Source organism: Lacerta agilis, chromosome 5 (genome assembly GCF_009819535.1).
Source record: "Lacerta agilis isolate rLacAgi1 chromosome 5, rLacAgi1.pri, whole genome shotgun sequence".
NCBI classification, from domain to species: Eukaryota; Metazoa; Chordata; class Lepidosauria; order Squamata; family Lacertidae; genus Lacerta; species Lacerta agilis.
This window is the reverse complement of record NC_046316.1, coordinates 74,745,940-74,761,595: the sequence shown is the minus strand read 5'-3', so window position 1 is coordinate 74,761,595 and position 15,656 is coordinate 74,745,940. Positions and strand designations below refer to the sequence as shown.

At 44.4% G+C, this 15,656-nt stretch overlaps 1 protein-coding gene across 7 annotated transcripts in view; it reads left to right on the top strand.

Moving 5' to 3' along the window:
• The window catches only part of PLCH1 (phospholipase C eta 1), a 134,263-nt gene that overhangs the window by 68,057 nt on the left and 50,550 nt on the right, over window positions 1–15,656 (top strand). For all 7 annotated transcript variants that reach the window (XM_033150480.1, XM_033150482.1, XM_033150479.1 and 4 more), the window contains 4 exons: window positions 1,480–1,626; window positions 4,376–4,619; window positions 8,615–8,744; window positions 13,988–14,158. In XM_033150480.1, coding sequence (XP_033006371.1) covers window positions 1,480–1,626; window positions 4,376–4,619; window positions 8,615–8,744; window positions 13,988–14,158 — 692 coding nt within the window. The remainder of the gene's footprint in view (window positions 1–1,479; window positions 1,627–4,375; window positions 4,620–8,614; window positions 8,745–13,987; window positions 14,159–15,656) is intronic.

Below are 15,656 nucleotides of genomic sequence, written 5' to 3'. Positions count from 1 at the left end.
GAAAATGAGAATATAATGACTTCTGTAAAAAAAAAGGGTTTTGTATCATTCTGCCCCACCTACGGGGCACTTTGATACAAAGTGTAAATTGTATGAGAATGGTAATTATTTGCAAAAATTTAATGAAAAAACAATTTTTATTGTGAGAGATCATAATCAGCCTTATAATTTGTTACTTAAAAGCTAAATTACGTATCAAAACTAACAGTGTTTCACACATATCATAGACTTTATGGCAGGCATTCTTAACAAAACATCAAAACTTATACAGTGGTGCCTCGCAAGAGGAAATTAATTCGTTCCGCAAGTCGTTTCGTATTGTGAAAATTTCATCTTGCGAAGCACGGTTTCCCATAGGAATGCATTGAAATTTAATTCCCATAGGAATGCATTGAAATTTTTGTCTTGCGAAGCACGACCATAGAAAAATTCGTCTTGCGAATCACCGAAAAAATCGCAAAACCCTTTTGTCTAGCTAGTTTTTCATTGTGCGAGGCATTCGTCCTGTGAGGTACCACTGTATTAATCTTTATTCAAACATCTATCCATTAAAAAAAAACTTTGGAAAACTTAAAAAGTATAATAACTCACATTAGGTAGTCAAAAATAGTAATTTAAACAAAATGCTTATAAAAATAAGATATTTACTTAACGTTTAGCTTCTATTGCACATTATATCCACTTAAATCAATAGAAAAAGTATAAAGAGATGATGCTCGAGATGTGCCCTTTGAGAAATTTTATTTTGGCAACTGCAAGACAACATCTTTGAAATCAACGCTTGCCTTATTTTCTACAATGGGGAAGACAAACATACAAGATCCTGGTTTTTTCCTGAGATATGACACTTGATAATCATGTCATATCTCATAAATATAATCCTATTAAATTTAGAAATGACTTTGGCCATGTAGTAAACAACAATTTTTTTTCCTTTTCAAATTTAATGAGTTTAGAGATTTCATGCAAACTTGTATATTGGGGCAGTATTGTACACTAGCAGGGCACTTTTATATGTATCAATGTGCTATGTGCCTTAGTGTATCAAAGTGCCCCAATGGACATTTTCAAAAAAACTAACAATTATTTTAAAAAACCACTGAACTTATTTAAAAATCATGTGTAATCCTGATTACTGAATGGAATAACTTACCTTTGGTATTTTTAAATCTTAACTAAATGACATAAAACTGTTACAGGTAGGTAACAGTTACAGGTAGGTACAGCCGTGTTGGTCTGCCATAGTAAAAAAAACAAAACAAAACAAAACCTTGCAGTAGCCCCTTAGAGACCAACTAAGTTTGTTCTTGGTATGAGCTTTCGTGTGCATGCACACTTCTTCAGATGTGTCAGTGTATCTGAAGAAGGATTATGCAGTATTTATTCTGTTGATAAGCGCTGCAGCAATTACCTAGGCATCAAATCACTCATTCGGCTATATTTGTTGTGTTCTCTCTCTCTCTCCCCCCCCCACCTCAGTTGAAAGATGCATGAGTGTAATGCAGTCTGGGACTCAGATGGTTAAACTGAAGAGTGGGGCCAAAGGACTTGTGCGCCTTTTTTACCTCGATGAACACAGGACTTGCATCCGATGGAGGCCATCCAGGAAAAGTGAAAAAGCGAAAAGTAAGTTCCTTCTAAGATGCGATTTGTGTGTGTGTGTGTGTGTCTTTTAGATCTATCCTTTTTTGAATTTGGAGAGGGCAGGTGCATATCCATCTCTCCTAGTCCCTTTAATGTGGCCCAAATCCCCTGTCCACTCTTCTCACATTCAAACCCTGTCCCCATGGGTAAGTTTAATGCCATATAGAACTTAACTCCAGACTTGATTATTGTAACTCGCTCTACGTGGGGCTGCCCCTAAAGCTGACTCAGAAACTCCAGCAGGTGCAGAATGCCGTGGCGAGGCTCCTTACCGGGTCTTTGCCACGGGACCACATTCATCCAGTGCTTTACCAGCTGCACTGGCTCCCGGTGGAGTACAGGGTCAGGTTTAAGGTGCTGGTTTTGACCTTTAAAGCCCTATGCGGCTTAGGACCCTCGTACCTAAGGGACCGCCTCTCCTGGTATGTCTCGTGTAGGACCTTAAGGTCCTCAAATAATAATCTTTTGGAGGTCCCGAGCAACAAAGATGCTAGGTTGGCCTCAACTAGGGCCAGGGCCTTCTCAGTATTGGCCCCGACTTGGTGGAACAGTCTATCACAAGAGACCAGGGCCCTGTGGGATTTGGCATCTTTCCGCAGGGCCTGAAAGACGGAGCTGTTCCACCTGGCCTTTGGGTTGGTTTCTGTTTGATATTTATGCTTCATTCTTTTATTGGTGGGTTATTTTTAAATTTGTATTTTAATCTATTATTTTAAATTGATTGTGTTTATGTTTTTGCTGTTAATTTAATGAGTGTTAGCCGCCCTGAGCCCGGTTTTTGGCTGGGAAGGGCGGGGTATAAATAAAAATTTATATTTATTATTATTATTATTATTATTAACTGTGCTTAAGATTGGCTGGGGGAGGGATGTGGGTAGGGAAGTGGGTGGGTGGGTTGCATTTGATCCCAAAGCTCTCTCCTAGTAGTTCAAATACTGGGTAAAGTACTGGGTGCCTCACCTTAAAAAGGATAGTGTAATGACAGCATACGAATCAGCATGGCTAACTTGAACCAACAACACCCCCCCAGAAACAAATCTCACTGCAGCCAGCCCAAGACAACCAACCAAGCCCTAGGCTGCCCCCCCAACCTCTCTCACTACCAAGGAAATATAACAAGCGAATAGAAAGAGAACCTACCCAAGTGACGCTGACACAAAACCCCCACACATACCCTAAGTAGAAGAATATAAGCTTTACTACCCCATACCCTCTCTGCCCCCCCTTCCCCCCACCTTATAACTGCATACAATGCTAATGCGTCACAACAAATGTAACTGATCTGTAGAAAACACAACCTGAAGAAAGAGACAATGCACGTACTTTTGTAAATAATAATAATAATAATAATAATAATGTGTAGAGTTGGGAAATGTTCAAAAAAAGGGCAACCAAAATTAACAAGGTGCAACTGCTCTGTGAGGAAAGATTGCCGCATTTGGATCTTTTCTAGAAAAACGGCTAGGATGAGGTCCCAACAAAAGATGAATGGCAAATTAAGTTGGCAGAATATGCACTACTCGCAGACTTAACATATAGAATAAGAGAACAATAAAAACATATGTTTAAGGAATATTGGAATATATTTACTGAATATATGGGAAACAGCTGTATACAGCTGAAAACGCTGGCAGCATTAGGATAAATTCAACAGTGTAAACATGTTTTGATGGATGGATGCAAGAATGGAATACTGAATGGTATAGTTTTTGTAAAATATTCTGGGATTTATGATATGTAAAATGAACCATGGAAAGAGAAGGACGGAAGTCATTGATTATCTTAAGGATGTAAAGCGAGTATTTTAAATTGTAAAACAGAAAACTTAATAAAATTATGTACAAAAGAAAAAGAAAAAATGGCAAGGAAGAGGTGACATGATAGAAGCTTATAAAATTATGAATGGCATGGAGAAAGTCTGTAGAGAATCTCCCCCCACCTCTCTTATAATGCTAGAAGTGGTGGACATCCAATGAAGTGGAATATCAGGAGATTTAGGGCAGATGAAAGAGAGTAATTGATGCAGAACATCGTTCAAATATGCAACTCATTCCAACAGGGAGCAGTGATGGCCACCACATTTATGGAGGATAAGGCCAACCAATGGTTGGTAGCCACGATGGCTGTGCTCTTGTGCTCAGGTCCTCTAATTGCTGGTTTCCTACAGGCATCTGGTTGGCAATGGGGAGAAAAGGATCCTGAACTAGATGGGCCATTATTTAGCCTGATTCAGCAGGCTTTTCTTTGGTTCTTATAGTTAAGGAATTGGGAGCATGGTATGTACACTGGTTTACAGTGTTAAATGTATCCAGTATCTTCACCTGTAGTAGCTAAAGCAACACACAGTCCCTTCCCTTCCCTCCCTCCCTCCCTCCCTTCCTTCCTTCCTTCCTTCCTTCCTTCCTGGAGTTCCTGTTTTGTGTCTCCCCCTCACTTAACAAGAGCACCCCCCTGATACCGTCCAGACATTTTGGACTCCCAACTCCCATCAGCCTCAACTGACATGACCAATAGTGAGGGATCTGGAGGGCATCAGGTTGGGGAAGAGTGACTTACATCTTCAGAGGGATGCAGCTTTGCACAATAAAGCCCCCCGAAAACCACCTCTTTAATCATTTTCGGCCTAGCTCATTAAGGTAGAAGGCTAAATTGCAAGGAGCAATATGGAAACCTGAAGAATCTGAGCCCTTTCACTTTTTTGGTTCCCCCCTGTTTTATTTTGCGTTTACAGTCATAATTGATTCCATCTACAAAGTGACTGAAGGACGGCAGTCAGAAATATTCCATCGCCATGCTGAAGGCAACTTTGACCCGAGCTGCTGCTTCACCATTTACCATGGCAACCATATGGAGTCGCTGGATCTGATCACCTCCAACCCAGAGGAAGCTCGCACCTGGATCACTGGCTTGAAGTACCTGATGGCTGGGATCAGCGATGAGGACTCTCTTGCCAAGCGACAGAGAACACATGATCAATATCCTTTCAGAAAGCTAGATTCTGGCTCCATGTCTGGGGATTCTGGTTGGTGGAGAACCTGTGGGCCTCCAAACAGTATTGGACAGCAGCTTCCATCGGCCCCAACCAGCTTGGCTGGTGGTCAAGAATGATGGGAGTTGTCATCCAGAAACACCTATTAATTCTGATTAAATAATAATAATAATAAAAACCTGGTGAGCTGCTGAGTCCTTCTCAAGATCCTCTTTGGCAGCAATGCCCTGGAATTTTATTTGCACCATCAATAGGTAGTGTGAGGCATCTGCATTTGGTGGCAGAATTAAATACCATTGCAGGTAGGCAAAATTTGTTACTATACTAGCACAGTATTGCATTTTAGATTTTCCTGCATGCAAGCATCCCTGGACTGTGACCACTATTAGAAAGGAAGAAATGTTAAAAGTTCTAGCCAGGACTATGTTAGCTGGACTGCAGATGGTCCAGTTTGGCTCAGAGACAAAGCAGAGAGGGAAAATGGAAGGTGAAAAAGAAAATAACTAGGTGGGAGGCATTTCCCTATAATCAATCACTCAATCAGTCTTTCATGTCACTATATGCTAAGGACAAAACGAGGGCTTAAGACATTGCAAAGCTGGAGTAAATTCAGCGAGCGGTGGTTGGTGGTGGGAAGATTTACTTTCCCCAGAGTATTAAACTAGTTGGAAATGAAACAAATTATTCTCCAGCAAAGATACGGGATGTTTTGGATAGTGTTGATATTGGGTCATAAAAACTTTGACCCAAGTAGTGCTGCTGGCCGGCACTGCAATCAATCACCTTTACGATCGTCTCCGACATCAATGGCGCCCAGGCACACTTCTGCTTCGCCCTTAGCGTTCTCCAGTTGCAGAGTTAAGCACAGCGTCACGATGGCTTTTTAGGTCTGCTTCTCCGTGGCGTCGTGAAATAACTTGACAGACGCCAGTGCTACTAAACTAAACTAGACTTTATTTAGTAGCACACACACACAAGTCCTCCAGACTTGAGCTGCATGCTTGCAGCAAACTAACATACAGCAGTAACACAAAACAATAAGGCAGAATGAATGCAGAGAAGGGGCGAAGGGGAAAGTGAAACCAAACCTCCCCTTTTTCTAGACAAAGGAAAGTGCCCGTATCACAGTGGGCAAGGCTAAACTCCCAGGATCAGAACGCCTCTTGCATCATTAACTCTATGATGCCCAGAAAACCTGACACGGGATTGTGACTCCCATTTCGTTGGACCCAGGTTGCCCGAGTGAACTGCGAAAGTAGGGGACTCTTTCTCAGACCTAATAATTCCCATCTCCAAATTTCAGCTCCAACTGTCAAAAGACAGAGGAGCGCTTTTCAGCCTTTTGTGGCAAATTACAAGCTCCATAAACTCATTCCGCACTTTCTATATTTATCCCTGACTTTTGGAGGCCTGCACGTTGCTGCCGTGTGTTCGGTTGTGCAGAGATGCGACTTCAAGCCTTGTTTGCATTATCGGTCTTGGCAGCTGGGGAGGCGGCAGGGAGAAATGACCCCTGTAACAGCTCCAGCTGGAGTGGGAAGAGAACAGAAGCCACCAGGGGATGTGGATTCGAAAGGGGGATACATCAGTTGGGGGGGGGGAGAGCAGAGGGAGAAAGCGACCAATAGGAGAAAGGTTCCATGAAATTGGATGGTTGGCCAAGAGACTATTGCAGAGCTGGAGAATGTAGACAAAAGAACAACTGAAACTGCAATCCTCCACATACTTACAAAGGAGGAAGCTCCATTGAAGATAGTGGGTCTTACTGCCAAGTAGAGATGCAGCGGTCAAGGGAAGTATTTGGAAACGGGGAAGGGCTGTAGCTCGCTGGTAGAGCCTCTGTTTTTCATGCAGAAGGTCTTAGCTTCAATTCTCAGCATCTGCAGGAAGGGCTGGAGGAGATCTCCTTCTGAGACCATGATGGACCAATGATTATACAGAGGCATTCTAAGTTGCGTGGCAATGTCCCTCCCTCCCCGTGGGAAATAATGACACTTGACACATCATATAAGTTTAATGGGCGAAAAGGCCACAACTTTATCGGTTATGGATGTTGAGCGGTATTGGCTTAGGCATTGCACCCTAACTGACTATATCCGACCCCAACTCGTGTGTTGGAAGTCCGGGAAGGGTTAACCACCAGTAAGGAGCCCAGTGATGCACATCAACTGGAACTCCCTCCATAGCTGTCAACTTTTTCCTTTTCTTGCGAGGAATCCTATTTGGAATAAGGGAATTTCCCTTATAAAGGGGAAAAGTTGACAGCTATGACTCCCCCTATGCTCACTGTTAGGGGCTTGCCTTAGGCCCTAAGCTCCCTAGGCTTCGGACAGGGCCACGCCCCCGGAATCCTTTAATGGAATACCCTTCAATACTCTCAGTGATCGGGCCGTGACACCCGCAACTCCACCTCCCACTCAGGGCGGGAAGTGGCTTTCCTGTCTTCACTGCGAGGCACATCTAAAGAGCTTGCAGCTTTTGAGTTCAGGGAAAAGGACAATGTCACATGGGAGAACATGGTAAAAGTGCAAGAATGAATTAAACAGAATTTCCTAACACAACTCATTCACACATTGCTAGGACTTGGGGCTATCCAGCTGAGTTGTTTTGGCGTAGGTTTGAAACTGGCAAAAGGAAGTATGTTTCCTCTCACAGCACTCAATTGGTTTGTGTAATTGATTAGCTCAATATGTGAGAGTAGCCACTAGTTCAAATGCTAAAATAAATAAATAAATACATTTATGGATGTTTGCTACAGCGAAACAGAATCTCTCTGGTTTAGATGCAGTGCTTTCTGAATACTGGAGGAAGAGGAGGCGTTGTACACAAGCTAATTGCACTCGTTCCCATCAGGATGAACCAATGGTAGGGAGTGTTAACTATGGCCTTGGCTCATTTCAGCACATCCAATATAAGGCTAACCACAGTTCCTGGCTTGAAGAAAACAAAGAACTGTGGTTAGTGGAAAAATGCATATAAGAGCTGGGCAGGCGGGCATACAAGCCAGAGGCTCATGTATGCAATGGGCCATTTCAGTCGTAGCCCCACATCTATGGGATGTCTGCCCTCAGGAAGAAGGTGTGGCCTAGTTGCAGGTGAATTGAAAATGAAGTCAAAATGCATTATTATTTCAATCCATTTTTTTCATTGTTGCATCTTGGTTACATTTTGTTTGTTTTAAGGAGTATAATGTGGATTTATATTACCATGTACACAACCTTGTGAGAGCAACTGCCTTGAAAGCTTGTGTGTGTGTGTGTGTGTGTGTATGTGTATGGTTTCTGTAGCAGCTTCTCATGAGTAAAGACTCCTGACACCGGATCCTCTTATTTACAGGATTTATTGTACAACTATATACATTGCAGAGCTGAAAAGTCCGTGACCGTCTTAGTCACTCTCAGATCCCGGAAGTGGCGCTTTTCGAGAGCACCCCCAACAAAAGAACTTGGGCACCCCAAGTCTCCTCCTCTCATCCCTGCGTTTAACCCCTCTATGTAATTGGGGCGACAGAACTGCCGTTGCCCCCTCCTCCCCTGAGCCGCTTGGCCGGTGTTAGGGATCTGGAGCATCCCACAGCCCCTTCCCCCACGGAGCCCTCTTCCTGCCTGTCGCTCCCACAGGAAGTCTCTATGCTGCTCAGGTGGTGTTGGGAGCCGTCTGCCTCACAGAGCCCTTCCACCACCTCGCTGGGCTCTGACAGTTCTCCCCCCCCCCACGTGTGTACGTGTGTGTGTGTGTGTGTGTGCATATGCATATGCATGGAGAGGTGGAAACATTTGCAGTGTGTGTGCTGTCCCTTGTGGGGAAAATATTGTGTGTGAACTGTTTCTCGTTGCCACACCCCAAATTGTGTGTTTATTAGCCAGCGCCTGATTTATATAACTCGCCTCTGTCCTTTTGCATTCTTCAATAATTCAAAAGCAAAGCCAGGAACATTTTGGTACAAGCCTTTTACCCTTTCTTTCCTTAATTCATCTGCACTTGGGTGAAGCAGACCTTTCAGGAAGCAGACAAGAATGGCGATGGCTTGCTGAATATTGAAGAGATTCACCAGTTGATGCATAAACTGAACGTCAGCCTGCCCCGGAGGAAAGTAAGACAAATGTTTCAGGTGAGCATCTTCCCTTGCCCCTCCGGGAGCTTAAGTGTTAGTCTCGTGAAAGGAGAGAATCCCGAGGGTATCGACGAAGATTAATGGGCAGGCTGTGGGAATGCCATTAATTGAAGAGACGATGGGGACAAGCTAATCATTGTGGCCGTGTCAGCATCTGGCTCTTGCTGGACTGCTGACATCTGGCATCAGGCCTCTCTCAAGGAATTATAACATTTAATTAATTGGAGGCTGGATGCTGAAATCTGCTTTGTGTTGAGGCCAGTGATTGATCGCTCTTAGACCCAGTTGCTTTGAGTCTCCTCTGTATTTAGCTGCACTATTGTGCTGTGAGTTTCCTTGAGCACAGCAGCGCTATTTCCTTTCTCATTCTGCACCTATAACTTAGCAGCTCCCTAGTATTAGAGCCATTGCAGTGTAGCGGTTAGTGTTTGACTTTGGGAGGTCTGGATTCCAATCCCCCCTTAACTAAGAATCTCACCTTGGCCCAGTTACTCTTTATCTCTCAGTCTAAGCTACCTCCCAGGGTTGTTTTGAGGATACGACTGCATGGGACACGGGTGGTGCTATGCTCTAAACCACTGAGCCTCTTGGGCTTGCCGATCAGAAGGTCAGGGGTTCAAATCCCCACAACAGGGTGAGCTCCCGTTGCATAAATAGGCCGGGAAGGTAAAACAGCGTTTTCGTGTGCTCTGGCACTCATCGCGGTTTAGTTGTGCTGGCCACATGACCCAGAAAGCTGTCTGTGGACAAACACCGTCTCCCTCGGCCTGAAGCAAGATGAATGCCGCACTCCCTAGTCACCTTTGACTGGACTTAACCATCCAGGGGTCCTTTACCTTTTATCTTTTCACAACAAGGGGGAGGAGAACCATGTATCTCCTTAGGTGGGGCACAAATGTAAGAATGTACTAACAAGCAAATACTAACTTTAATGGGATGCAGCAGCATTTATTAAATATGTTTTGAAACTCCCACTGTGTGTTGAGATGGCTGCTCTTTCTCAGGAGCAGGGGAGATAGGCAAGGGAAGTGGGTTTTAAAAGTTTTGCAGGCAGATTGACCAAAGGTACTGTGATTGTGAATCACATTCCCTTTATCCCTTTGTGTGGCTGTGGCGGGGCAACTTGCAGCCCTCCAGCAGTTATGGAAGGCCATACTGCCTTTATAGCATTCCCTCATGAGGTTGTTTTTTAACAACAACAACAACAACATAAAAAACCAGTCTTGGAGTCCTACAAGGAGGGTGGCTCCTCCAGAGAGCTGGGTCTTGGCTGGGCGTTTGTCCCAAGACTGGCAAGGGTATAGTTTTTCTGGTGGCAACAGTACCATCCTCCTTTTACTCTGAGGAGGTTCAAAAGCAAGTGAACAAATTCTTTGTTTGCTTGCCCTGTGTCTTTCTCAGGTTGTTGTTGTTGTTCAGTCGTTCAGTCGTGTCCGACTCTTCGTGACCCCATGGACCAGAGCACGCCAGGCACGCCTATCCTTCACTGCCTCTCGCAGTTTGGCCAAACTCATGTTAGTAGCTTCGAGAACACTGTCCAACCATCTCCTCCTCTGTCGTCCCCTTCTCCTTGTGCCCTCCATCTTTCCCAACATCAGGGTCTTTTCCAGGGAGTCTTCTCTTCTCATGAGGTGGCCAAAGTACTGGAGCCTCAACTTCAGGATCTGTCCTTCTAGTGAGCACTCAGGGCCGATTTCCTTAAGAATGGATAGGTTTGATCTTCTTGCAGTCCACAGGACTCTCAAGAGTCTCCTCCAGCACCATAATTCAAAAGCATCAATTCTTTCTCAGGTAAAGGAGCTCAACAGCGGCTGCCTTGCCCACACCCAAATGCTTCTCACTCTTTAAAATTTGATGCGTAGGGGAAATCTGTAATGATGATGGATTTGGACTGTGCTTTTCGACACTTGCTGTCGGGTCTTTATTTCCTGCAAGAGGCTGTGTGCTGTTTGTCTTCAAATAAATTCAAACGTGCAAGCACCAGTTCGTGCCTAGGGGCTTCGACTGTTTGGGACAAGTGCTCAGTTGCATGGAACCTGTACATGTGATCAGGTGCTTGCCTGTTTGAACTGTGCCCTACTCAATGGTTGTTACACCTGGATGGTGGGAGCAGCACTAAAAGCGTGCCTGCCCTGCCCCCACTCCATCAACATTACAAATATGCCCTACATGTGATTGTTGCTTGAACGGAGCTAATAATGAGCAACCCTTTTCCACTCTCCCTTCTGGAATGGCATTCAGCCAGCTGCCTGAAACTTAGCAGGGAAAGCCAAACTTCCTTCATTGAAAGCTTGTTACTCGGGGGACTTAACTACACAAAAGAAGAGTGTGCTTTGGAAGAACTACTGTGAAATGTTTTGTAAATCCCAAGCAAATCCTCTTAAGCAGATGCTGAAAGTTGTTGGGGGTTTTTTTTGTGGAAAAAATAAAAAAGCCATAATAGCATGTAGTAAGTTATCCACCTTTCTTCCCTCAGGACAGACTCAAAAACAGCAATCAAAAGCAGAGTTAGTGTTTTGATACTTCTCCCCCCGGGTCCTCTGTTGTTGTAGGCTTTTAATGTTATTGAATAGCATTTTGGCAGCAGAAATGAAACAATTTGAGGCCGTGGAATTCCACTCACCGCCCCGCCCCCCCAGCCTCCCGCAACTAGGTGTAAAATTCAGAGGCAGCACTGTGCTGATTTTCATTCAAAGCCTCACATTTAAGCCTCATATTTAAGGCTGCTATACATTTACTTGGGTATAAGTCCCATTCAAATCATTGGAGCTGGAGATCAATGTATTTGAAGACGTTACCTTTGTTATTTTATTTTGTTACATTTCTGTCCTACCTTTCCTTTCAAGAAACTCAAGGTCGTGTCAGCGATTCCCCCCTTTTCTCTGCACAGCAGCTCTGTGAAGGCGGCAGGGCTTGGGAGAGAGTGACTGGCCCAAGATCACCCGGTGAGCTTGGTGGCTAATTTGGAGTTTGAACCTCCAAATAGTCTCCCTCCAAATAGTCCCAACGCTCTAACCACTGTACCATGCTGAATCTTTTGCATGGGATTTAGCAGTGAACATTTTGATCAGTGTCGCTTTCGTAGTTATCTCCTGTTTGGACTACTGCAATGCGCTCTACACGGGGCTACCTTTGAAGGTGACCCGGAAACTACAACTAATCCAGAATGTGGCAGCCAGACTGGTGACTGGGAGTGGCCACCGAGACCACATAACACCAGTCCTAAAAGACCTACATTGGCTCCCAAGTACGTTTCCAAGCACAATTCAGAGTGTTGGTGCTGACCTTCAAAGCCCTAAATGGCTTTGGTCCAGTGTACCTGAAGGAGCGTCTCCACCCCCATCGTTCAGCCTGGACACTGAGGTCCACCTCGGAGGGCCTTCTGGTGGTTCCCTCACTGCGAGAAGTGAGGTTACAGGGAACCAGGCAGAGGGCCTTCTCGGTTGTGGCGCCTGCCCTGTGGAACGTCCTCCCACCAGATGTCAAGGAAATAAACAATTATCTGACTTTTAGAAGACACCTGAAGGCAGCTCTGTTTAGGGAAGTGTTTCTACTATTTATTTACACACTATGTACAGACAAAAGCATAATGGTGTCCGTTCTATCCACCTCCGAGAGAACAACAGGCACAAGTGAAAGTACATTACAAGGTACATACAGCTGAAGAGATAAGACTGTCTTCCGTTTCCCACACTCTTCTCAGACAGGCATGTGATTTACACCAATCACAAATGCAGCATCAGAGGATTGAAATTGCTAACATTATCATGTTTTTAATATTCTGTTGGGAGCCACCCAGAGTGGCTGGGGAAACCCAGCCAAATGGGTGGGGTATAAATAATAAATTACTACTACTACTACTACTACTACTACTATTACTATTATATTTGAATGCAGTCAACTCTATCCCTTTTTCCAGGAGATTGGGATTCCTTCCAGTTGAGCTTTTAATCCTTTTTTTATCTCCTTCACTTGTCTGTCACTGTGTCTGTCACAACCCATTTTCTGCTACCTTGGCCTTCCTTCTGGCTCTGGCTCTGGCTCTGGAACCCATTTCTGGCACCTCTCCCAGCTTGTGACGCACGTATTTGTCCTCCACTGCTGCCTAGCTCTGGTGACTCAGGCTGCTGCTATGTAAACACTGCATGCATTTAGGCTGACACATGCAGCAGAGGCATTTGAATGTCCCTCCTAGCTTGGTGTGTTGTTGGCATACGGAACAGCTGCTGAATGACAGTCACAGGAATGGCTGGGATTTGGGATTGGTTGATGCATCGGGCTGGTTTGCCCATCACACCAAGGCATAGCTGGTTCCAAACCATGGTTTAACCATGAATGGCTTCCTTCTCCTCTTCTGTGCATGACACAACCAAGCCTTAGTACAGTGTTTCACTTGAAACAACTCACAAACTGTAAGTCAGGAGGTTATTTCTGGATTACTGCTTGTAGTTTATTTGGAAAAGAAGAAGAAGCAAACCATGATTAAGGTTTTGCAACATAACAAACATGCCATGGCTTGTTTGTGCCACTGTGTGGGAAGGTGTGTTCATGATTAAACCATTATTTAAAAAGAAACTATGGTTTGGCATGGCATGTGAAGTGATTTATTGGCTCAAGGTGGATCTACTCACAGGGAAAATGATATCAATAAGTCAGAATTTAAATTGTTATCGCAAAAGAAAAAACGCTATGGGAAAATACTTAGAAATTTCTTTTGCTCTCTGGCACCGTCTGGTGTTGTATGTTTATAAAATGCTGTTTCATGACTAATGTAGCTGAGTCCTCAGATAAGATCCCTAGGTTTGTTATAGTTTTTTTCTGGCGTGTGAATTTCAAGCCACGCTTATGGTCATCGTTCTGCATTCAGAGGCTGCTGTAGCACAAAGAAATGTATGAAATGGAGTGCCAAGAGGGTGGAAAACAAAAGCAAATAAGCAGCTCTAAGTATGATTTGCCTGTGGTGTGTTTGGAAGCTCAAACTGTGGTTTGGAATTCTAAATGATGGTTATACAATGGATGGAGAACCTTTTCCCCTCCAGATCTTGTCGGACTCCAGGTTGCATCTCCAAGCAGTGTGGCCAATGGTCAGGGTTGATGGGAGTTGTATAGCAACATCTGGAGGGCCCCAGGTCTAAATTAAGTCTGAATTCAGTCACACGGGTATTCACAATTATCTTTTCCTACTGTGAACAGCCTGCCATGCTACCCAGCATACATAATTGGTTATGCTTGTTCCTCAGGAGGCCGACACCGATGAGAACCAGGGAACCTTGACCTTTGAAGAGTTTTCTGTGTTTTACAAGATGATGTCATTAAGGCGCGACCTCTACTTACTGCTTTTAAGCTACAGCGACAAGAAAGACCACCTCACTGTTGAGGAATTTGCTCAGTTTCTGAAAGTGGAACAAAAGGTAGGAAAACCAAGAAATAAATGTAGATTCCATCTTTCCATTCACACACATCAAAATGTCTTCGGCTTCTGTCTCAATGTCCAGCCTTGAAGGCTTTTGAGATGGAGAAAGTGCAGTCAACCGTACAAGGAAGAAATAATTTTGCATTCATTTGTCTTGAAAATATTTAGCAATTATTCTCCCTTGTGTTTGGACCCCTTGACAAATAATGATATTGACAGTCTATAAATTGTTTATTGATTCTATATGGTTTTTATTGTACTGCTTTTGTTATACGATGCCTTGGGAATCTTGTGCCCTATACATTGGTTAAATAAATGGGCGTAAGTGCCCTTTTCTGGATCTTGAGCAATTAAAAACAAGAGCTGCCAGGTAAGGATTTCCAATTCCTACCTGTTGGCAAATTTAGTTTATGTATGGCAGAGTGAAGGAGTCCCCTGTGCTGGAAAAAATAACTTTTGCAACAAACATGTTTCTATAGCACGGAGGGAGGTTTACCATATTTTTCTGTGTATAAGACGACTCCTATTTTTGGGAGCCCTCAACAGTTGTTGAGCTTCTTTTGTAAGTTCGCTGAGCCGTTGAGCAGCTTTTCGATGATCCCCCTCTCTGGCTGACGGAACTGGTGCCGTAATAAACCGCATACTGGCACTCACCAAATACTCTTCCTAAGCCGGGAAGAGTGGGTAACAGCCCTCTCTCCGACATTTCCCTGCTACTGCTGCAGCACCAGCCCTCGCTTACTTAGCATATTAACCTGTGTATAAGACGACCCTCAATTTATTACAAAAAAATATTCAGAAAGAAAGGTTGTCTTATACAATGAAAAATACGGTACTTTTAAAAGGCTGGGACTTTTGAGGGATCCAATAAGGCAGACTGTGGACTTCATCAATATGCCTGTGGGCCATGGGCAATAGACGCTGCCCACACTGTTGTAAATAATTGGTTTTTTGTTTCACTGCTGCTCCCGGCTTCTGCTTGTCATCTGTTGTTCATTACCAATACATTTGTCAGCTGTCTGGCGCCCAGCCTCTGTGCCCTCTCCCCATCACAATTCCACAGGTGCTTTAGGAGTGAACTCATGCAAGGCACTTGTATTGTGTCGATCACTTCACCTTGGATCAGTGGCTTTGAGAAACACCTGCCATCCATTCAAAGGAGCGTGTGCATTGTCAGCATTATGAGCTCCCTTCTGGAGACAAGGAGGGGTTCCAGTGGGATGGGCAGCTCACTGAGCCTTGACCTGCCGCCAGTGAGTAACAGAAGATGTGTGAGAAACACAGAGGCGAGGGTAATGAGAAGTCGCTGGGGCTTGAAGGCTGCTGCTCACTGACCAGCTGAAGTTAGTCCAGTACAGGGTCGTGCAGCCGGGGTGAACAGACTCCATTTTGTGCATTTATTTTTTGCCCAAGCCCTGGGGCCAACCATGCAGGGCCGCCACAGCTTTTTGGATTGAGGGCAGGGAAAACATGTTGTGCCACCTCCGGAGGAGGAA